Source organism: Orcinus orca, chromosome X (genome assembly GCF_937001465.1).
Source record: "Orcinus orca chromosome X, mOrcOrc1.1, whole genome shotgun sequence".
In the NCBI taxonomy this organism is placed as follows: domain Eukaryota; kingdom Metazoa; phylum Chordata; class Mammalia; order Artiodactyla; family Delphinidae; genus Orcinus; species Orcinus orca.
Genome location: NC_064580.1, coordinates 58,967,330 through 58,990,845, shown reverse-complemented (window position 1 = coordinate 58,990,845; position 23,516 = coordinate 58,967,330). Strand labels below are relative to the sequence as shown.

The 23,516-nt window shown below is 38.2% G+C and overlaps 1 protein-coding gene across 6 annotated transcripts in view; it reads left to right on the top strand.

The window, feature by feature from the left end:
- OPHN1 (oligophrenin 1) overlaps positions 1–23,516 on the top strand; it is a 603,167-nt gene that overhangs the window by 342,234 nt on the left and 237,417 nt on the right. For all 6 annotated transcript variants that reach the window (XM_033439137.2, XM_033439136.2, XM_033439135.2 and 3 more), the window contains 5 exons: positions 535–639; positions 2,457–2,586; positions 5,093–5,196; positions 14,490–14,581; positions 23,349–23,427. In XM_033439137.2, coding sequence (XP_033295028.1) covers positions 535–639; positions 2,457–2,586; positions 5,093–5,196; positions 14,490–14,581; positions 23,349–23,427 — 510 coding nt within the window. The remainder of the gene's footprint in view (positions 1–534; positions 640–2,456; positions 2,587–5,092; positions 5,197–14,489; positions 14,582–23,348; positions 23,428–23,516) is intronic.

Genomic DNA, 23,516 nt, shown 5'->3' with positions numbered 1-23,516 from the left:
TGTGTATATTTGATTTTTATTGGGGTTGAACATTTTAAACATTAAAAATATATTTTATTGATCATTTCTACGTCTTCTTCTGCAATGTCCCAACCCCTCCCTGAAACATTTCTAACTTGAAAATTGGTTTTCAAAAAAAATATCCTTGGATCTTTTAGCATTATGACAGTCTTCATTATGCCATTTAGCCATTTTAATTTATTGAGTACCTATTCTGTGCCATTCCTGAGGATATAAAGACACAGTCTATTCCCACATTATGTCCATATTGTCCACATTATGAATGGTTTTATATGCTATCTGAAAAGGGTATTGACGAATAAATTTGGTAATAGTTCTTATTTTGTAGATCTGAGTCCAGTGTTAATGTTTAACCTAATAAAAGAATAGCTATGTATAGACCTGTTTGTGTTTGTGTTACTGCTTTTAACACTATACTCCACTGTGTGGAGTTTCTTTTTGTGCATCTATTTCCTTTATTTGATTAATGAGAAGGTGCTGGTGATAAAGTTATTTTTACACATTTTTCCCTAGGTCTTGGCCTTTCTTCATAGCCTCTTCATTTCCAACAGCTTGACCGTGGAGCTCACACAGGATTTCCTCCCATATAAACAGCAACTCCAGCTCAGTTTACAGAATGTGAGTTTACATGTGGGTTTCTTCACCTGTCTCTGCATTCCAATTGGATTTCAGCTCTAATATCTTGACCTTGGAGTTCTAGGTTATTACATCCCAGATAATTTGTCAGGACAGACTGGTATGGATCACAAATGTTTTAGTGTACTAGATTGTTCTTACTCTTCCAGTTTCAGCTCTTCCCTGTGTTTGAGGCTGACCATTGTTCAAACCCACCCTTCTACCCACTGACGTGTCTATCTATCCAATATTTATTAAATGTTGCTAGTTTGTTATATCTCTCCCAGATCAGAAACCACCTATGCGCTTTTTAAAGCACAGGTCTTATGCTCCTTCCCTGCTAGTTAGTCAGGACACTCTCTTTGTAGGTTTTATTACCACAAATGCCCATTTTCCCCTCTTTTCCTTTTCTCACTACTTTTCTCATTACATTACTAGAGTTGAATAAATTATTTTTAAAGGTTGTCTCCACCTTCTTTCCCATGCTGTTTCTTTTTTTTTTTTTGCGGTACGCGGGCCTCTCACTGTTGTGGCCTCTCCCATTGCGGAGCACAGGCTCCGGACGCGCAGGCTCAGAGGCCATGGCTCACGGGCCTAGCTGCTCCACGGCACGTGCGATCTTCCCAGACCGGGGCACGAACCCGTGTCCCCTGCATTGGCAGGCAGACTCTCAACCACTGCGCCACCAGGGAAGCCCATCCCATGCTGTTTCTTATAGATGGGCATAGGCACACCCTTCCCTTCCTTGTCACATATATTATTTTTCTCATTTACTTATTTAACCCACATTTAACAAATACTTAGGTATGTAATGAGCATATACTCTGTGCCAGACATTGTAAAATGCACTGGACATACCATAATGAGGCATGTTAGTTTTTGCCTTCAAGGAATATATAGTCTCTTGGAGCCGAGAGATATAAACAGAGATATATCATAATTACTTATGAAAAGTGCTAAAATACAGTTAAGACCAAAAAAGTTAAAGCATAGAGAGTGGAATAATTGACTATCTGGTACAGTAAAAGAAGGCATCACTGAGTTAGTGACTTTGGACTTGTTACATTGCATAAAATTTATAGTTGTATTTTTAGATGGAAACGGTAAGTTGAAGTGGAAATAAACTTTACTTGGTTGTTTAGGAGAATGCTGATTTACAGGTATTGTTAATTGTTGTTTTTCTTTCTGGGTACTGTCTTTCACCAGAATGTGAGCGCCCCTCTCTTCTGCTGATTTACAAAATATTCCTATAACCAGGAATATTTAGTTGTGTACTTTTAAATATATTACTTCTTAACATTAGCTTTTGCTATTCATGGGCATGAAAACATAGGTTTTCCATTAACCTATGTTCAAAGAGAGCACCCTGTCATATCCTTTATTCTAATGGCCTGGATTTGATTCAGAGTCAAGTAGGCAGTAGCTTTACTTGAGGCAGAATGTAGAAGTTGCCGTGATAATATTATCTTTGGGAACCTTCTTTATAGCCTCCCTTTTCGTAAGGCAGGGGTCAGTCTGATGCTCAGAATTCTTAGAGCCTTTATTTATTGGAGACTTTTGTCATTTTCATTAGAAAATGTCTCCCAGATGTGGTTTTATGGGTACATTGGTATTTATGTTTCCCTCTCCCATTTAGACTTTAGTACTGTTAAACTCCACTAAACTGTTTTCTAATTACTATGCCATTCAACATTTGTTTTTTTGCTATGTTGTAGCACATGGTGAAAGCCAAGAAAACTCTGCACTGGGTCTCTGACCAGTGAATGCTTATTCATCATGATGGTGATGATGATAATGATTATGATGATAATGTCTTACAGACAAGAAATCATTTCTCCAGTACCCGAGAAGAGATGGAAGAACTTAAGAAAAGGATGAAAGAAGCTCCACAGACATGCAAACTTCCAGGACAGCCAACCATCGAAGGCTATCTCTATACACAAGAGAAATGTATGTGGGAATACAGGGATAGCTACTGGGTTTCAGTAGGCTGACACCAGCTGCCACTTGGCTTCTCCAAACTCCAGGCACCCATATAGTTCATAGACCCCTGCCAGCTATACCTATTTGGAGAGTAGTGTGGGAACAGAGAAAACAAAAAGGAAGGAGAAATTGGAGGAGGAGGTTAAGGATTTGTCTTACAAAGGCTGTGGGATGATAAGACCTAAGGTTTTCTCTGAGATTCAAAATGGGGATTGTTAATTGCTTAATCCTTTCAATGACTCTTTGGGGCTAAAAGGGAGGTAGGAGAAAGGAGACATAAAATAATACTTATTATACCTACTATATTCCAGGCATGGTGTTAAGTGCTTTAAATATACTACCTCATGAAATCTTTGAAACCACCTTATCATACCCATTTTACACATGAAGCCACCGAGGCTTAGAGAGATCACTAGTTGAAAGTCACCCAACTATCATGTATCAGGGCTAAGTGTAAATTCAGGTTTGGGAAATGCCAAAACCTATGCTCCTACAGCTATACCCTATACCTTCCACTGCCTTAGGATGATAAACTTGCCCTTAAAGCACTACACAACCATTGCGATTTCAGTGAGCAACACAGTTGTTCATTGCTAACCAAGGAAAATGGGTTAACTTATCTGGTCACTGAATATCGCAGAGGGTTCAAGCTTTTCTACCTCCTAAATAACATTATGTAAACCTGTATGTGCTATTTGATTTTCCTTTTGAACTATGACCCAATGTCCCCAAAGCCTGTGATTTCATTCCCTGACCAGAATTATTCTACCTGGTGAGTAGGCAAATGAGACTACCCAGAGGTTACCAGTGGCAAAACCCACTGAAATCCACAAAACATGGTATTTCAGCAGTGATATTATCATGCTTTTCATCCCTTAGAGCAACTCACTTTGATGGTTTTCAAAGATGTGTTCTTCTATTTGTCAGGTTCATCTCTTCAACTCTCCATTGCAGGATCTCTCAGTCTCAGTGGTATTGACATTTCAGGCTGGCTAATTCTTTGTTTCGAGCAGTTATCCTATGCATTATAAGGTGTTTAGAAGCATCTATAGCCTCTCCCCACTTTATTCTAATAGCACTTCCCAGGTGTGATAACCAAAAATGTCTCTAGACATTGCCAAATGTCCCCTGGGAGGCAAAATTGCCCCTACTTGAGAACCACTGTTATATTATAAGAGAGGCACAGAGTAATGAGTATGTAATCTTGGCTCTAATATCAACTAACTATGTGATCCTTCTATGCCCCAGTTTTCTAATTTGTTAAATGGATATGACATTCCTACTCAGTTGAATGTACGCTTACTAAGAATCCTTTTTGCCAAACAATATGCAATGCATTGGGGGTACAAAAAATGGATCAAGCTTGGTTTTTGCCCTCAAGAAGTTCACAGTCTGATTAAGACACAAGTATATCGAGAACTATAATGAAATGTGTTGAGCACTGCATTTGGGGCATATATCTAAGGGCTTCACTGAGGAAGTGATATATGAACTGAAACATGAATTATGACTGGGAGTTTGACATGTAAAGAAAATGGCAAAGAAAATTCCAGGTGTATACCACTGCATGAATAAAGGCACAGAGGTGTGTGAGGTTATAGTTTGTTTGTAGGGTCTTGGTTTTACAAGGACAGTCCTGGTTTATACTTGTTGTCCTGATATAATTAGTGATAGTGCCTTATTCACTCTTAAATATGTCTTGAACTTGGTCTATATATTATATTGCCACCTATTTTTTTGGTAACTGAATATAATTCCATGAGACAAGAGCATAGAGGTGAGGGTGGCAAAAGACAAAGTTGGAAAGGTAAATACGATCACATTATAAAAGGCTTTGTGAGCCAACCTAAGGAGTTTGGAGAGAGTGGGAAAGCCATGGGTGGTTTATAGTAAAAAGAATGATATAAATAAACCTATAATTAAAAAAATATTTCTCTAACAAAAGAGTAGAGAATGGGCTAGAAAGGAGTGATCACAGATAGGGGAAACCAAAGAGAAGGCCACTGAAAGAATTAATTGGAGAAATAGTGAATTTTTGTTTTGTTTGAAATAGCTCATAAAACATTTTTTAAAAAGTCAGAAATAGGGTCCTGAATGAATTCAGTTCTGAAAGGGGTGAAAGGAGAGACATGTAGGGGATTGAAGGGCAGGTTACAGGGAAGGAGGAGCAGAAGATTACAGATGTTTCCAGATCATACAATAGGATATATAATGGGAGCATTCACAGGGAACATGGCAAGGAGAGTGGTTTGGAGCAAGCCAGAGCAGATGTGGAAAGCAGTTGATGATGATTAGGTTATCCATCTGTGTAGTGGGCAAGTGGTACTGCACGGCTGGAGCTCAGGGGAAAAGTAGCACTAGATCTGGATCATGACCATGAAGAATAATCTGTACACAGCTTCTGTCTTAGGGGTGGACTGACCATGAAGACAAAATACTTATTCTATCAGCTCACTGTTGCCTATCTTTGTAGGGGCTTTGGGAATATCCTGGGTGAAATACTACTGCCAATATGAGAAAGAGACCAAAACGCTCACCATGACACCTATGGAGCAGAAGCCAGGTGCTAAGCAGCAGGTCAGTTCTTTTATGGGCCACATTTTTTTGAAATACATCTGTGACTGCATCTCAGAAAAGAGTATATGTTGACTTTGTGTCAAAGAATCAAGTCCACCACTGTTGTGTGAAGCCATGACTTCATATGTTCTTTGTGGCCTAAGTTTGCATTGGGCCAGATACTACTCAGTTGAGTGAAAAATCTGTGTTAATGATTCTAGGCCTTCTGAAAGTGCCTGTACTCTTTTAGATCATTATTACAAGAGTCTATCACATTGTACAAAGAAAATTTGCAAAAAAAATGGTTAAATTGGAGGAGAGTATTACTTGCTTTTAAGAAGGCTCTACTATAGGATTCCTTTAAATAGTTAAGACTTTAAAATACAAAACATTTTCCAAAATTCCTTTTTTCAAGGAGTATTCTGTTGCCTAAAGTTGGAATAATCTATACCCCACATTGTATGTAATGCTCAAATATCTTTAAACAGTTAATGCATCTTCTTCTGCCCTCCAAACTTTCCCCTACTCTCCAAAATGGCAAGATGAGTTTAACACACTGAGAAGATAGTTCACTAACCTGGAGGAACCTGATCTTATATATATATGTTATATTATGTTATACATTATATATTATTTTTTATGTATGACCACCCAGCTAAAAAAATTATTCTGTTATCTCACTTTTGCCTATCTTGGTAGGGGCTTTGGGAACACATGCACACACACACACACACACACACACACATACACACACACGCACACATGTACACACACCTGAAGGTTTCTTAAGATAAAAGCTGATAGACTGACTCTTCATATTCTAAAAGTAGTTAAGTGTGTCCCTTTAACTGTTTCTCAGACAGGGTCTTAGGGCATATTTTTAAGGATTTCCCTTATTTACAAATTGTTTATAAAGTGAAAAAAAGATTTACTTGTTAGCATTGAAAGTTGTGGTGCATGAAGACCCAATTTCGATAGGCAGAAATTTGGAGACTTTTTCTCCGTTGCTGGTGCTTTCCATGGAAGATCTCTCTTATGTGGCTTATTCATAGGAAATTAGTGATGATTGAGATTTGGTGGCAGACTGTTGAAAAACTGCTTTTCTTTTTTGTCATTAACCACAAGTTTTGCCACTCTGCTTTGAATGTGGATTAGACATGGGATGCACCTCTAACAGAGCATACCATATTGGGTCTCCACAACCCTCATCCATGTTTCTATGCGGGCCAGTTATTCATCCATGAATCCAAAACTCTCCTTAGTTTCCAGTCTGCCAATTGCCAAAGAACCTTTCAACGTGGTTCCAATAAATTGTGCTGTAGCACAGAATTTGTCCCATTTCTGTCAGAACTTAGCTTATGTATCTGACTGGCAAGTGCTTTTAAGTAACACTGTCCTGTAGTCTCTTTCTTTTCTTTTTCTACACACATTACTTTCCAAACTTTGGACTTCAAAGTTCCTTTCTTAGGCAGGTCCTACTGCAAAGCTGAGGCCAGAGGCAGCAGATACCACGTTCATAGGTTCTTAGCAGATGAGAGCAAGCCCTTCTTTTAGTTATTCTTTCCCCCTGCCCTTTTAATTGAGTGGCTACTTGCAAAACTGCAGTAAGTGTCAGCCTAAGCAATTTAAATATGGGACTCTTTATGGAATGGAAAGAGGAACTTGCTTGACCATTTACAGCAAAGGGGAGGTGGAAGTAGTTACTTTAATTTCCATAAACTGAATTGGAGATGGTTTCTTCTTATCATTTCTCTCAGTTCCTTTTACTAGTTTGTGTTTTAGAAAGGTAAATAATACAAATAAGTGAGACTATAATAATGATAACACCATAAAAGCCACTATTTATTCAATGTTTGCTGTTCACCAGGCTCTGAGCTAGACATTTGCTGCCATGGGCCATTTACTTTCTCAGCAGCACTGTGAAGTATCATTAGCCCAATTTGGAGTTGGAAGAATTAGCTCTCTTTCTGACTGTGGTACTTACAAGTGTACTCTAGTAGTTCAGCTTATCAACTTCCATTTGGGTTGTACTGCTTACTTTACAGAGCACAATCCCAAATACTATTTTATAAGATTCTCATCCCTTCCCTTTCAGGTAGTTGTAAGAGGCAAGAGAGCTACATTTTGAATCACAATAACTAGTTTTACCTATTTATTCATTTACTTATTCCTTCATTCATTCTTCATATCAAATATTTTTTCCCTTCCAGTTATACTGAGATATAACTGACATACAGCACTGTATAAGTTTAAGGTGTACAGCATAATGATCTGACTTACATACAATATGAAAGTATTATCACAATAAGTTTAGTGAACACCCATTGTCTTATACAGGTACAAAATTAAAGAAAAATTTTTTTTCTTGTAATGAGTACTCTTAGGATTTACTCTCTTTACAATTTTCATATATAACATACAGAAGTGTTAATTATATTAATCATGTTATACATAAAATCCCTAGTATTTACTTATCTTACGATGGGAAATTAGTACCTTTAGATGCCTTCGTCCAATTCCCTATTCCCCCAGCTTCCACCTCTGGTAAGCACAAATCCAATCTCTGTTTTCTATGAGTTACTTTGTTTATTTGTTTGTTTATCAAGTATAATTGACCTGTAACACAATGTTAGTTCCTGATGAACAACATAGTGATTCGGGATTTCTATGTATTATAAAAGGATCACCATGATAAGTCTAGTTATGATCTGTCACCATATAAAGATAGTACATAATTATTGATTATATTCTCCATACTGTACGTTTCATACCTGTGATTCATTTATTTTGTAACTGGAAATTTATACCTCTTAACCTTTCTCACCTATTTTTCACATCCTGCCCCCCCTTTCCCTCTGGCAGCCACCTGTTTGTTCTCTGTACCTATGATTCTATTTCTGTTTCATTATGTTGGTTCATTTGTTTTGTTTTTTGGATTTAACATATAAGTGAAATCATATGGTATTTGTCTTTGTCTGACTTGTTTCACTTATCATAATACTCTCGAGGTCCATCCATGTTGACGCAAATGGCAAGATTTCATTCCCTTGTATGGCTGAGTAATATTCCATGGTTTTTATATACCACATGTTTTTTAATCCATTTATCTACTCGTGTGCACTTAGATTGCTTCCATATCTTGGCTATTGTAAGTAATGCTCAACATAGGGGTGCATATATCTTTTCTAATTAGTGTGTTTGTTTTCTTCCGACAAATACCCAGGAGTGGAATTGCTGGATCATATGGAAGCTTTATGTTTAAATTTTTGAGGAATCTCCATACTGTTTCCCACAGTCGCTGCACCAATTTAAATTCCCACCAAGAGTGTACTAGGGTTTCCTTTCCTCTACATCCTCACCAATATTTGTTATTTGTGGTCTTTTTGATGATAGCCATTCAGTCAGATGTGAGGTGACATCTCATTGTGGTTTTGATTTGCATTTCCCCAATGATCAGCGATGCTAAGCATCTTTTAATGTTCCTGTTGGCCATTTGTTTGTCTTCTTTCAAAAAATTCAGGCCCTCTGTCTATTCTTTAAATAGTTTTTTTTTAACTTTGAGTTTTATGAGTTCTCTGTATATTTTGGATATTAACCCTGTATCAGATATATCATTTACAAATATTGTCTCCCATTCAGTAGGTGGCCTTTTCATTTTGTTTATAGTTTCCTTCGCTGTGCAAAAGCTTTTTAGGTTGAAGAAATCCCATTTGTTTATTTTTGCTGTTGTTGCCCTTGCCTGAGAAGACAGATCCAATAAAATATTGCTAAGCCTGATGTCACAGAGAGAACTGCCTATGTTTTCTTCTAGGAGTTTTATGCTTTCAAATCCTACACTTAAGTCTTTAATTCATTTTGAGTTTATTTTTGTATATGATGTGAGAAAGTAGTCCAGTTTGATTCTTTTGCATGTAGCTGTCTAGTTTCCCAACATCATTTATTGAAGAGACTGTCCTTTCCCCATTGTATAGTCTTGCATCCTTTGTCATAGATTAATGGACTACATAAGTGTGGGTTCATTATTGGTCTCTCTGTTCTGTTGCATTGATTTATGTGTCTGTTTTTGTGCCAGAACAATAATGTTTTGATTACTGTATCTTTGTAGTATAGTTTGAAATCAGGGAGCATGTTAACTTCAGCTTTGTTCATCCTTCTCAAGATTGTTTTGGCTACTCAGGGTTTATGCATTTACATACAGATATTAGAATTACGTGTTCTAGTTCTGTGAAAAATGCCATTGCTAGTTTTATAGTGATTACATAGAATCTGTAGATTACCTTGGGTAGTACGGTCATTTTAACAATATTAATTCTTCTAATCCACAAGCATGGAGTATCTTTACATTTGTTTGTATCATCTTCAGTTTCTTTCATTAGCATCTTATAGTTTTCTGAGTACAGGCATTTTACCTCCTTAGATTATTCCTAGGTATTTTATTTTTTTATGAGATTATAAATGGGATTATTTTATTAATTTCTCTTTCTGATAGTTTGTTGTCAGTGTGTACAAATGCCACAGATTTCTGTATATTAATTTTGTATCCTGCAACTTTACTGAATTCTTCAATGAGTTCTAATAGTTTTTTTGGTAGCATCTTTAGGATTTTGTATATGTGATATCATGTCATCTGCAAACATTGACACTTTTACTTCTTCCTTTCCAATTAGGATTTGTTTTCTTTTTTCCTTGTCTGATTGCTGTGGCCTGCAATGCCAATACTATGTTCATTAAAACTGGTAAGAGTGGGTATCCTTGTTTTGTTTCTGGTCGTAGAGGAAATGCTTTCAGCTTTGCACCATTGACTATGATGTTAGCTGTGGGCTCATCATATTTGACCTTTATTACGTTGAGGCATGTTCCCTGTATATCAATTTTGTTAAGAATTTTTTTATCATAATGGATGTTGCATTTTGTCAAAAGCTCTTTCTGCATCTCTTGAGATGATCATATGATTTTTTAGTCTTCAGTTTATTAAGTGGTGTATCACATTGATTTGTGGATATTGAACCATCCTTGCATCCCTGGGGTAAATCCCAGTTGATTATGGTATATGATCCTTTTAATGTACTGTTGAATTGGCTTTCCTAAAGTTTTGTTGAGGATTTTTTTCATGTATGTTCATCAGTGATATTGGCCTGTAATTTTCTGTTTTTGTGGTGTCTTTGTCTGATTTTGATATCAAGGTGATGCAGGCCTCACAGAATAAATTCAGAAGTGTATTGCCACTATAATTTTTTGAAATAGTTTGAGAGGAATAGGTGTTAGTCTTCTTTAAATGTTTGGTAGAATTCACCTGTGAAGCCATCTGGTTCTGTACTTTTGTGTGTTGGGAGTATTTCTTTTAATTACTCATTCAGTTTCATTACTGGTAATTGGTCTGTTTGTATTTTCTATTTCTTCTTGATTCAGTTTTGGAAGGTTGTACATTTATCTCTAGGAATTTCTCTTAGGTTGTCCATTTTATTGGTGTTTGATTGATCATAGTAATCGCTTATGATCCTTGGTATTTCTGTGTTGTTGGTTGTAACTTCTTTTTTATTTCTGATTTTATTGATTTGGGCCCTCTCTCTTTTTTCTCAATGACTCTGGGTAAAGATTTATCAATTTTGTTTATGTTTTCAACCATCTCTTAATTTAATCTATCTTTTCTATTTTTTGTTTTTTAGTCTATTTCATTTATTTCTGCTCTGATCTTATGATTTCTTTTCTTGTAGTGACACTGGCTTTTGTTTGTTCTTCTAGTTACTTTATGTGTAAGGTCACGTTGTTTATTTGAGATTTTTCTTGTTTCCTGAGATAGGCTTGTATTGGTGTAACATTCACTTTTAGAATTGCTTTTGTTGCATTCCACAAATTTTAGATTGTTTTGTTTTCATTTTCATTTGTCTCCAAGTATTTTTGATTTCCTCTTTGATTTCTTCAGTGATCCTTTGGTTGTTTGGTAACACAGTGTTTATCCTCTACATGTTTATAGGTTTTTTTGCAGTTTTTTTCTTGTAGTTGATTTCTAGTCATAGTGTTGTGGTTAGAAAAGATACTTGATATGATTTCTATCTCCTTAAATTTACCGACACTTGTTTTGCATCCTAGCTTGTGATCTATCCTGGAGAGTGTTATGTGCACTTGAAAAGAATGTATATTCTGCAGCTAGCTTTTGAATAGAATGTCTTATATATAAAAAGAGGCCCCTCTTTTGGTGGGGCCTACTATTATGGGCAAACTGGTGGGCAACCCCCCGTGGTTGGTTGCCAGGCCCTGCCTACTGCTGAAGCTACCACCTGCTGGTGGGCTGGTCTGCATTCCATTGCAGTTGGCTGTGGGGCCCAGGGAGTCCTGGAACTGGTTATTTCCCCATGGTAGTTTAGGCTGTGTCCTGGTCCTTACCCACTGGTGGGCTTGGCCAGGTCACTGGTTGGCTTCTTGTGAAGCCCAAAGGAAGGGTCCCAGAGCAGGTGTCAAGCTGCTGCTGGGTCAAGCAGGGGTCTAAGGACTGGTGTCAGCCTGCTGTTTGGTGGGGCTGGATCCTGGGTAAGCTGGCTGTGGGGCACAGTATGTCTCAAAGCTGGTTTCAGCACACAGCTGGGCAGTGTTGGAGCCCATTGTATCCTGGGGCTGTTGCCTGCCTGCTCCAGAGTAAGGCCAGTGCCTGGAGCTTTTGCCCACTTACTGGTGAGCAGGGCTGAGCCCTGTGCTCTCTGTTAGATGACACTGGGTCCTGGAATGGCTGGGTAGTCCAGGGGGACCTATTGCTGCTGCTAGCCTGATGGTGGATGGGGCTGTTTCCCTCTGTGGCTGGACTAGCATGTCCTAGGACTTTTTCCAACTAGCTGGTGGGTGGGGCCAGGTCTGACATTAATAAGCTACAAGGGGAACTCCAAAATGGTGCTCCTCAAAATGGCTGCCACCAGTGTCTATGTCCCTAGGGTGAGTTCCAGTTGTCTCCTGTCTCTCTGGGAGGGTCTCTAATACCAGCAGGTTGATTTGACCCAGGCCCCTTTCAAATTACTGCTTTTGTCCTGGTTCTCAGAGCAGGTGAGATTTTGTGTGCACCCTATAAGAATAGAGTGTCTATTTCCTATAGCCCTCTGGCCCTCCTGAAAGGAAGCCCTGGCTTTCAAAGCCAGATGTTCTGAGGCCTTGTCTTCCCAGGTCAGGACCCCCTGACTAGGAATCCCATATGGGGGTCAGTTTATCCCTTGCCCCTTAGGGATAAACTCTGCGATTGTAATTATCTTCCTGTTTGTGGATCATGTACCCAGGGGTGTGCGCCTTGACTATACCATGTCTGTGCCCCTCCTACTTGTCTAGTTGTGGTTCCTTCCTTATACCTTTAGCTGTAGAAGATCTTTTCTGCTAGTCTTCAGGTGGTTCTCATCATTGATCATCGCTCCGTAAATAGTTGTAATATTGGTGTGCACATGGGAGGAAGTGAGCTAAGGGTCATCCTACTCCACCTCTTGGACACTCTTGTCTCAAGAACTAGTCTTAAGTCCTAGTTCTGTGGCCTAGTAAATTGTGATCTTGAGTAAATTACTTAATGTTGCTCAGTATCATTTTTCTCAGAAAAAATGGCAAGGATGATAATGTAGTTTATATTTATTGAGCACTAACTCTTTACTAGGTACTAGAGATATAAAGATAAATAAGACACTGCCCACATCCTTGAGGAGATCTCAGTCAAGTGGGGAAATCAGACATGAAAAAAAAAAGCTTTAATACAATGCAGAAAACACATAGCAGACAGTATATGGTATTGGGGAAGGATTTTTGAGGAAATGAAAGCTGAACTACAAGTTGCAGAACAAGTTAAGAGTTTAGCCAGTCAAAGAATATAGATAAAGTCAATTTGGGTGGAGGAAACAGTATATGCAAAGTTGGAGTCATGAAAGAGCATGATACATGTGTGAAATAAGAGTACTTTTGCACTGATGGGACATAAACTAGATGACGGTGTCTGGAGGTGAACCTGGAGTGGGGGGCAGGGTGTTGTCCCCCAAGCTTTGACATCACCTCACCAAATCTGAAGGAGTTGAGAGTTTAAAGAAGGAGGGTGAGTACACGATACTGTTAATTACTCCCATCTTGCAAGGCTAACAGTGCTTGATATCCTAAGTGTTGGGGTTGGGAAGGCAGATTGAAAGGTAAATATAGAGTTTTGTTTCTATAGTGCAGGAACAGGTAAAAGGATAGACCTGCAAAGGGCTTGAGTGTGACAATGAGAGGGAAGTACTGGATGATCAGCTTTATGGACCAGTTTGGATGGTATAGTGCTTAGGCAGTATTTCTGAATTCGAGACAGCAAGGTGGGTAGTATTATTCCTATTTAATAGGTTGTGAAGTTTATATTCAGAGAGGAAGAATATTTACTCTGGGCCACATAGCTAGTAAATTGCATAACTGAGACAAGACCCAAGGTTTTAAACTTCTTAGTTTATTGCTATTTCTGCTATATCGACTTGGGTGACTTCGGGTAAGCCATTTTACCTCTCTGCGGTTCACTTCCCTCTGAATGTTGTTATTGAAGAAAAGTGGTTTAAAAATACCTAGCATAATATGTGGCACATAGTAGGTGATCCATAAACATTACTTCTCTTTCCTATACCCCACTGTCTCTGTTGAGATAATAGAAGGGAACTGAACTATGTTGGGATTTGGGGAATTTTAATCTGTGGACACAGTGGATTTCTATGGCCTTGTTACATGACCACAAGACAGATGGGCCACACTATCCTGCACATATGAAATACCAAATGCCACCTTGACTATTACACAAATATGCCTATTTTCCCTACTCCTGCCCTATCTTTGGAGATATTGCTTTTGTAATTCCCATCATCTTAAAGACTCTGGAAGTGGGGAACCAAAAATATTTTTCTTCCCCTCTTCTATCTGCCACTTTAATGCAAGGAAGATGCAGAAAGCCCCTTACTCATTGCAAACTCCCTACCTAGAAGCCTCACGAAATTTTATTTTGTACATTTATTTTGTACACTTTGGGCAGTGCATTTCTCCTGAATTCCCCTTTACATGTTGTATAATGAGTTTCCTATTTAATATATCATGCTTGGAAAAGAGCAAGGGCTTATCCTGAGCATTTTCTCCTGAACTCAGCCATTGATTTTTGGAGCAGAGAGAAACCATCTGCCACCTTGCTGCAACTACCATTTGAGGGGACAAGCTTCTCAGTGAGGCTAAACATTGTTCCCGCTGCCCTGAGAGATGCCTTCCAAGTGACACTGAGAACGCTGCAGTAGGCAGAAGAAGCTTCTATGTATTTTTTTTCAAGCTGGCTATTAATCCTTTTCTTATATCAGGGACCCTTGGACTTAACCCTGAAGTACTGCGTGAGAAGGAAGACGGAGTCTATCGACAAGAGATTCTGTTTTGATATAGAAACTAATGAAAGGTAAGCTGTGCTGATATGAATTGACAATGTCCCCATGTGCCAGATGCTGAGCCTGGGTAGGTATTTTATTTTCCTCTGTCATCTCTCGTTGATAAAAATGAGCAAAATTATTCATGACATCATTGTCTTGGCTCTTCTGGCTGCCCTTTCAGGGATCCCTGTTAGAGCTGGCCCAGAGCTAGTTCTCTCTATTCAAGGTTCAGTCAGCTTTGCCTCACTTGCTTTAGGCAGAAGTTACTCCTAGGATTTAATTTGCTATTATATATGCAAAAGGTCAACATTTGGTGATGCTACAAAAGGACAGGGTAACAAAACTCATTCTTTTTTATTTCTTAATATACAAGAACAAATGAATTGGAACACATATTTAAGGGGAGGTAGATTGGATGGAGGGTGGTAGTGGTATTGGGGAGTCTTTTTTCCCCATTTGGTACAAATATGATACAGATTTTCCTACTTTGCAGATATTTATGTAAAGTGGAAATAGTTTGATTATCAACTTTCTGGTTTCAGCAAAAGCTTGCAAACTTTGGACTTCGTTGCATTTGTTTCTCTCCAGTGCCCTCTTTTTTGTTTTTTCAACCTGGGCAATTTTATCAGAGGGAAATTTAACTGTTAAATTTTAAAATGAGAATATTTGGAGTTACTTTGGAAAAAGGCATGTTATATAGTTGGGAGTTTGATCCAAAATTCAGTGAGTAAATGTGTTGATTTTATTTCAGTCCATTATTTCCATGTATTAGGCACTAAGTAATACAGTAGAATTTAACAAAATGATCAGATTGCTAGAAAGGAACTTGAAGGTTGAATTACAATATCATATGAACAAAACTATTAGTGACTGGAGTCATACAGATCAGATTAAGAAAATAAGGCATTTTTTTTGTCTGGGAATAAGTAACTATTAGTCCATTTCCCCATTTTAAATTTCTGTTTGTGGAAGGGTAAGCTGGGGAGAAGTTGAGAGAGTGGCATGGACATATATACACTACCAAATGTAAAATAGATAGCTAGTGGGAAGCAGCCATATAGCACAGGGAGATCAGCTCAGTGCTTTGTGACCACCTAGAGGGGTGGGATAGGGAGGGTGGGAGGGAGACGCAAGAAGGAGGGGATATGGGGATATATGTATACGTATATCAGATTCACTTTGTTACACAGCAGAAACTAACACAACATTGTAAAGCAACTATACTCCAATAAAGATGTTAAAAAAAATTCTGATGTTAAAAAAAATTCTGTTTGTGAATCTATATGCATTCTTTGTTAAGCATGGATGGTCCTGGACTTCCCTGGTGGCACAGTGGTTAAGAATCTACCTGCCAATGCAGGGGACACAGGTTCAAGCCCCGGTCCAGGAAAAGCCCACATGCCACGGAACAGCTAAGCCCGTGTGCTACAACTCCTCAACCTGCGTACCACAGCTACTGAAGCCCGTGCTCCTAGAGCCCCTGTTCCACAACAATAGAAGCCACCACAATGAGAAGCCCACGCACTGCAACAAAGCATAGCCCCCGCTCACCGCAACTAGAGAAAGCCCACTGCGCAGCAACAAAGACCCAACACAGCCAAAAAAAAAAAAAAAAAAAAGAATGGATGGTCTCAATCAAAGATGGCTGTAATTGTAAACATTGTTACTGATAACCAAAAGGCTGTCACTCATTTCCCCCACAGCTTCAGGCCCAGTAGGAAGGGGAAAATGACTGTTGACTGTCTTCTTTTCATGAACATTTAGTGTCTTTGGCTCTGCAGCATCAATGTACATAAACGAAATAAAAATTTTCTGTGTCTAGTTCCATTCTGTTTCACTTTTCAGCTTAAATTTGCCACCCACTTGCAAGTAATATTGCCATAGACTCAAAGCATTTGCAAACAGTTTGGCACTAAGGTTACAGACTAAGACCAACTCATCTTTATATATCTTGCATCTATTCCTGTGTATAGCTCATGTTAGATACTGAATTTGGTATTCATTTTTAAATGTGTTTTTCCCTAACCAAAAATGCTGAGGAATTCTGAGAATAGAACCCAGGAATTAAAGTTTCAATGTATCTATGATTTTACTTGCCACATCTAGGGCATTTTATTTTTATTTATTTTAAATGTTATTTTATTTTTTTTTCTTAACATCTTTATTGGAGTATAATTGCTTTACAATGGTGTGCTAGTTTCTGCTTTATAACACAGTGATTCAGATACACATATACATATGTTCCCATATCTTTTCCCTCTTGCGTCTCCCTCCCTCCCACCCTCCCTACCCCACCCCTCTAGGTGGTCACAAACCACTGACTTGATCTCCCTGTGCTATGCGGCTGCTTCCCAGTAGCTATCTATTTTATGTTTGGTAGTGTATATATGTCCATGCCACTCTCTCACTTTGTCACAACTTACCCTTCCCCCTCCCCATATCCTCAAGTCCATTCTATAGTAGGTCTGTGTCTTTATTCCCATCTTACCCCTAGGTTCTTCATGACCATTTTTTTCTTAGATTCCATATATATGAGTTAGCATAAAGTATTTGTTTTTCTCTTTCTGACTTACCTCACTCTGTATGACAGACTCTAGGTCCATCCACCTCACTACAAATATCTCAATTTTGTTTCTTTTTATGGCTGAGTAATATTCCATTGTATGTATGTGCCACATCGTCTTTATACATTCATCCAGTGATGGACACTTAGGTTGCTTCCATGTCCTGGCTATAGTAAATAGACCTACAATGAACATTTTGGTACATAAAGTTTTGAATTATGGTTTGCTCAGGGTATATGCCCAGTAATGGGATTGCTGGGTCGTATGCTAGTTCTATTTTTAGTTTTTTAAGGAACCTCCATACTGTTCTCCATAGTGGCTGTACCAATTCACATTCCCACCAGCAGTGCAAGAGTGGTCCCTTTTCTCCACACCCTCTCCAGCATTTATTGTTTCTAGATTTTTTAATGATGGCCATCCTGACTGGTGTGAGATGATATCTAATTGTACTTTTGATTTGCATTTCTCTAATGATTAATGATGTTGAGCATTCTTTCATGTGTTTGTTGCCAATCTGTATATCTTCTTTGGGGAAATGTCTATTTAGGTCTTCTGCCCATTTTTGGATTGGGTTGTTTCTATTTTTGTTATTGAGCTGCATGTGCTGCTTGTAAATTTTGGAAATTAATCCTTTGTCAGCTGCTTCATTTGCAAATATTTTCTCCCATTCTGAGGACTGTCTTTTGGTCTGGTTTATGATTTCCTTTGCTGTGCAACAGCTTTTAAGTTTCATTAGGTCCCATTTGTTTATGTTTGTTTTTATTTCCATTTCTCTAGGAGGTGGGTCAAAAAGGATCTTGCTGTGATTTATGTCATAGAGTGTTCTGCCTATGTTTTCCTCTAAGAGTTTGACAGTGCATGGCCTTACATTTAGGTCTTTAATCCATTTGAGTTTATTTTTGTGTATGGTGTTAAGGAGTCTTCTAATTTCATACTTTTACATGTACCTGTCCAGTTTTCCAGCACCACTTATTGAAGAGGCTGTCTTTTCTCCACTGTATATTCTTGCTTCCTTTATCAAACATGAGGTGACCATATGTGCGGGGTTTATCTCTGGGCTTTCTATCCTGTTCCATTGATCTATATTTCTGTTTTTGTGCAAGTACCATACTGTCTTGATTACTGTAGCTTTGTAGTATAGTCTGAAGTCAGGGAGCCTGATTCCTCCATCTCAATTTTTCTTTCTCAAGATTGCTTTGGCTACTCGGAGTTATTTGTGTTTTCATACAAATTGTGAAATTCTTTGTTCCAGTTCTGTGAAAAATGCCAGTGGTAGTTTGATTGGGATTTCATTGAATCTGTAGAAGATTGCTTCGGGTAGTAGAGTCATTTTCACAATGTTGATTCTTCCAATCCAAGAACATGGTATATCTCTCCATCTATTTGTATCATCTTTAATTTCTTTCATCAGCATCTTATAATTTTCTGCATACAGGTCTTTTTTCTCCTTAGGCAGGTTTATTCCTAGATATTTTATTCTTTTTGTTGCAATGGTAAATGGGAGTGTTTTCTTAATTTCACTTTCAGATTTGTCTTCATTAGTGTATAGGATTGCCAGAGATTTCTGTGCATTAATGTTGTATCCTGCTACTTTGCCAGATTCATTGATTAGCTCTAGTAGTTTTCTGGTAGCATCTTTAGGATTCTCTATGTATTGTATTATGTCATCTGTAAACAGTGAAAAGTTTACTTCTTCTTTTCCCATTTGGATTCCTTTTATTTCTTTTTCTTCTCTGATTGCTGTGGCTAAAACTTCCAAAACTATGTTGAATAATAGTGGTGAGAGTGGGCAACCTTGTCTTGTTCCTGATCTTAGTGGAAATGCTTTCAGTTTTTCACCATTGAGGATGATGTTGCCTGTGGGTTTGTCATATATGGCCTTTATTTTGTTGATGAAAGTTCCTTCTATGCCTACTTTCTGCAGTGTTTTTTTTTATCATAAATGGGTGTTGAATTTTGTCAAAAGCTTTCTCTGCATCTATTGAGATGATCATATGGTTTTTCTCCTTTAGTTTGTTAATATGGTGTATCACGTTGATTGATTTGCGTATATTGAAGAATCCTTGCTTTCCTGGAATAAATCCCACTTGATCATGGTTTCTGATCCTTTTAATGGATCAGTCCAAGAAGAAGATATAACAATTGTAAATATTTATGAACCCAACATAGGAGCACCTCAATACATAAGGCAAATACTAACTGACATAAAAGGGGAAATTGACAGTAACACAATCATGGTAGGGGACTTTAACACCCCACTTTCACTAATGGACAGATCATCCAAAATTAAAATAAATAAGGAAACACAAGCTTTAAATGATACATTAAACAAGATGGACTTAATTGATATTTATAGGACATTCCATCCAAAAACAACAGAATACACATTTTTCTCAAGTGCTCATGGAATATTCTCCAGGAGAGATCATATCTTGGGTCACAAATCAAGCCTTGGTAAATTTAAGAAAATTGAAGTCCTATCAAGTATCTTTTCCGACCACAATGCTATCAGACTAGATATCATTTACAGGAAAAGATCTGTAAAAAATACAAACACATGGAGGCTAAACAATACACTACTTAATAACCAAGTGATCACTGAAGAAATCAAAGAGGAAATCGCAAAATACCTAGAAACAAATGACAACGGAGACACGACGACCCCAAACCTATGGGATGCAGCAAAAGCAGTTCAAAGAGGGAAGTTTATAGCAATACATCCTGCCTTAAGAAACCGGAAACATCTCAAATAAACAACCTAACCTTGCTCCTAAAGCAATTAGAGAAAGAAGAACAAAAAAAATCCCCAAAGTTAGCAGAAGGAAAGAAATCATAAAGATCAGATCAGAAATAAATGAAAAAGAAATGAAGGAAACGGTAGCAAAGATCAATAAAACTAAAAGCTGTTTTTTTGAGAAGATAAACAAAATTGATAAAGCATTAGCCAGACTCATCAAGAAGAAAAAGGAGAAGACTGAAATCAATAGAATTAGAAATGAAAAAGGAGAAGTAACAACTGACACTGCAGAAATAGAAAGGATCATGAGAGATTACTACATGAAACTCTATGCCAATAAAATGGGCAACCTGGAAGAAATGGACAAATTCTTAGAAATGCACAACCTGCTGTGACTGTACCAGGACGAAAGAGAAAATATGAACAGACCAATCAGAAGCACTGAAATTGAAACTGTGATTAAAAATCTTCCAACAAACAAAAGCCCAGGACCAGATGGCTTCACAGGCGAATTCTATTAAACATTTAGAGAAGAGCTAACACCTATCCTTCTCAAACTCTTCCAAAATATAGCAGAGGTAGGAACACTCCCAAACTCATTCTATGAGGCCACCATCACCCTGATACCAAAACCAGACAAGGATGTCACAGAGAAAGAAAACTACAGGCCAATATCCCTGATGAACATAATTACAAAATATTGGGCACTTTAAAAAACATTCCCTCATTTAACAGTGAAGAGATTAAGACTTGTATATATTTAACTGCCTTCCCTAATCAAAGTCACATAGTAGCAAGGCTGTGCTCAATCCCTGGTCTGTAGGCCTCCACACCCCACGTTCTTTTTATTTTTATTCCATTGTCTATTATAAGGAGAATAAATATGTTCTGAAATAGAGGGTCAAATATATTAACAGATGCTGAGGTACCTCTGTGTATGTGGAGTTTTCTGAGTCATGTGACCTCCGCATTTGCTTTCCTTGCTTGTCAGTCAGATATAAGGGGCAGAGGCAGGCCTCCCAGTAGACATCAGGCACCTTTACTCATGTTCTCTGTGGGATAGAACAAAGGACTCTTTGAGTCCCTTTTTCTATTTCCAGAATAGAGGATAACTTTTTTATTAGTGTTCCTACCAATATTTGAAGCCATAGGCTCATAGGCCATCAGAACTTGAAGGGCAATAATAATAGTAATAATGACAACAGTGACGATGATGATGACAACGACAACTGCTAACATTCTCTGAGTACCTCTATGTGCCAGGCACCATTCTCAGCCTTTTAAGTGTATATTTTCCTTTAGTCTTCATCAGTCACATGAAGTAGGGGGTGTTACTATCCCAATTTCACAAAGACAAGGAGACAGAAAGTAGTTAAGCACTTAGGTTATACAGTTATTTAATATTAGAGCTAGGATCCAAATCCAGGAATACTGGTTTCCAAGTCATACTCTTAACCACTGGACTCTACTGCAAATATGCTGTATATGCCTTTTTGTTTTAGATGCGTGACTCAGACCTCAGGGTGGGCAAAGGATTTGTCTAAAGTCATAATGGAAAAGCCTGTACTCTCTACTTTGTCATCTTGTTCTTAGCAATATTTTTCTTTGAATTTGACTTTCGGTAGCACCCAAGAATCTCCAAATGCTTATTGAATAGTCACTTATTTATTCTTTCAGTTTCTCCGTATGGTCAAGAGAGGACACATACCAGCTTATTGGTTTCCCATGTAGGGAAACTGAGTCTAGAATGGGCTTAACATCTTATCTAGTCTACAGCATGTGCTTTTATGTTTGTTGCCCATTTGCTTGCTCTCCTTCCTTCTGGCTTCAGGATTCAGCTGTGTAGCTGTTTTTACAAAGATTTCTGGACTTTCTAGCCCCATAAGTTATATCCAAATGGTTGGATGTTTCTTAGAAAATGGTAAACTTGAAAGAATCCAGTGCCCAAAGCCAAGTCCTGGTTTTCAATTGATTCTGGCTTAAAGATCATTTGGGGGCTTTTTTTTTTTTATTTAAGGGTTTAGTCTTATTTGAATATTATAATTTGAGTCTGTGAGGAAAAAATTGGCATGGGGTCGATAGGTGGTCACAATGCTTATAAGCTCCTGAGGACACCTAGAATTCAGAATTCCTTTTCATTAACTGATGACGATGTTAGCTAATATCCCTAGTTCAGTAGCAAATCCTGTAAAGTGTAATTGTGCCCAAACAGCTAAAGAGCAGAAAAAAGAACGATTCATTCTAGTTAATTGCTTTTTCTTTTTTTTTTCTTTCCTTTTTTAAGGAGTACTTTAATGGAATAAGAGACAGAAGGACAGGTAGAACAGGAGTCTCAATATCGGAACTGTAAAGGACCTCACAGCTTGTCTGCTCCAACATTTTTATGGATAAAGAAACTGAGGCACAGTGACTTTTCCACTGAACTCTCTTGTAATTGCTCTTATCATTTCATGACTCTGAGAGAGGTCTCATCTTAACATAGAAGGAGTGAGAGTAACAAGCATCTCATAATGGCACAACTACACAGAGAATGGAAGAGACCTTATACCTGCAATAATGTGGTCAATCCCCAAATTCCAGTTTGGCTTTGAAGGTCTAAAAAGAACATAGTATACCAAATTGGGGTATCTCTGTGTATGTAGTTATAGTTACTACAAGTAAATAAAATAAAATTGGATTTGAAGTCATCTGCCATGCAGAAGAGGCCTTATAGTGTATTAGTTAAGAAAGAACATGGCTGCTGGACCAAAATTCCTAAATTCAAATCCTGGCTCTATATTTACCCACTGTGTGAACTTAGGTAACCTCTCTGTGCCTCAGTTTCCCCTTCTATAAAATAGGGATTACTATAGTTCCTGCTTTATAGCCTTCCTGTGTAGATTAAATGAATTAATACCTATAAAGTACTTAGAAAAGAACCTGGCATCTGGTGAGCATTCAATAACTATTAGTTGTCATTGTTATTCATAAGATTGCTTAAATCAGCCAAAAGGCCTCCTCCATGTGGCTGAGCCATTGTGCATGTTGTTGACTTATTTCCAACTGAAATGCTCCTTGGACATCCTGGGTGGTAAAAGTAGCAAGTCATTTTCCTGATAGATGAACATGCCCATAATGAACATGCTCAGAAACCCTAGAGCCCAGACCAAATGGCTGGCTTCCAAGAGAGAGAGGCAGGGCGAGCCTCAGTTTGGCTCAAGCACAGTGAGGCCAGTTTAAGTGTGTATTATGGTGACGTGTCAGTATCTGCCTTCCTATTTCCTTGTCCAACTCTGGCATGAGGCCACCAAGATACCACCTCCACCAGTGTCTCCAAAGTTACTGTTCTCTAAGTTCCATTGTTTTTCTGAGTAAAAAAGATTATGAGAAGTTGGAAATCTATATGCCTGTGCCTGCTCAGTCTGATATCTCCCAGGGCTGAGGAGGACCCTAGATCACAAGACTCCATTCTCTCAGGAGACTTTTCTGCTCTCAACTTGTCATTTTTTTCCTTAGGCCAGGAACCATCACTCTGCAAGCCCTTTCAGAAGCTAATAGAAGACTATGGATGGAGGCCATGGATGGGAAAGAACCTGTAAGTTATCCTAGGGAAACCTCAGCAACATAATCCAGTATATGAGTCGCTCTAGTGGTAGCAGTGGGTCCAGGATAATTAAATGGTGA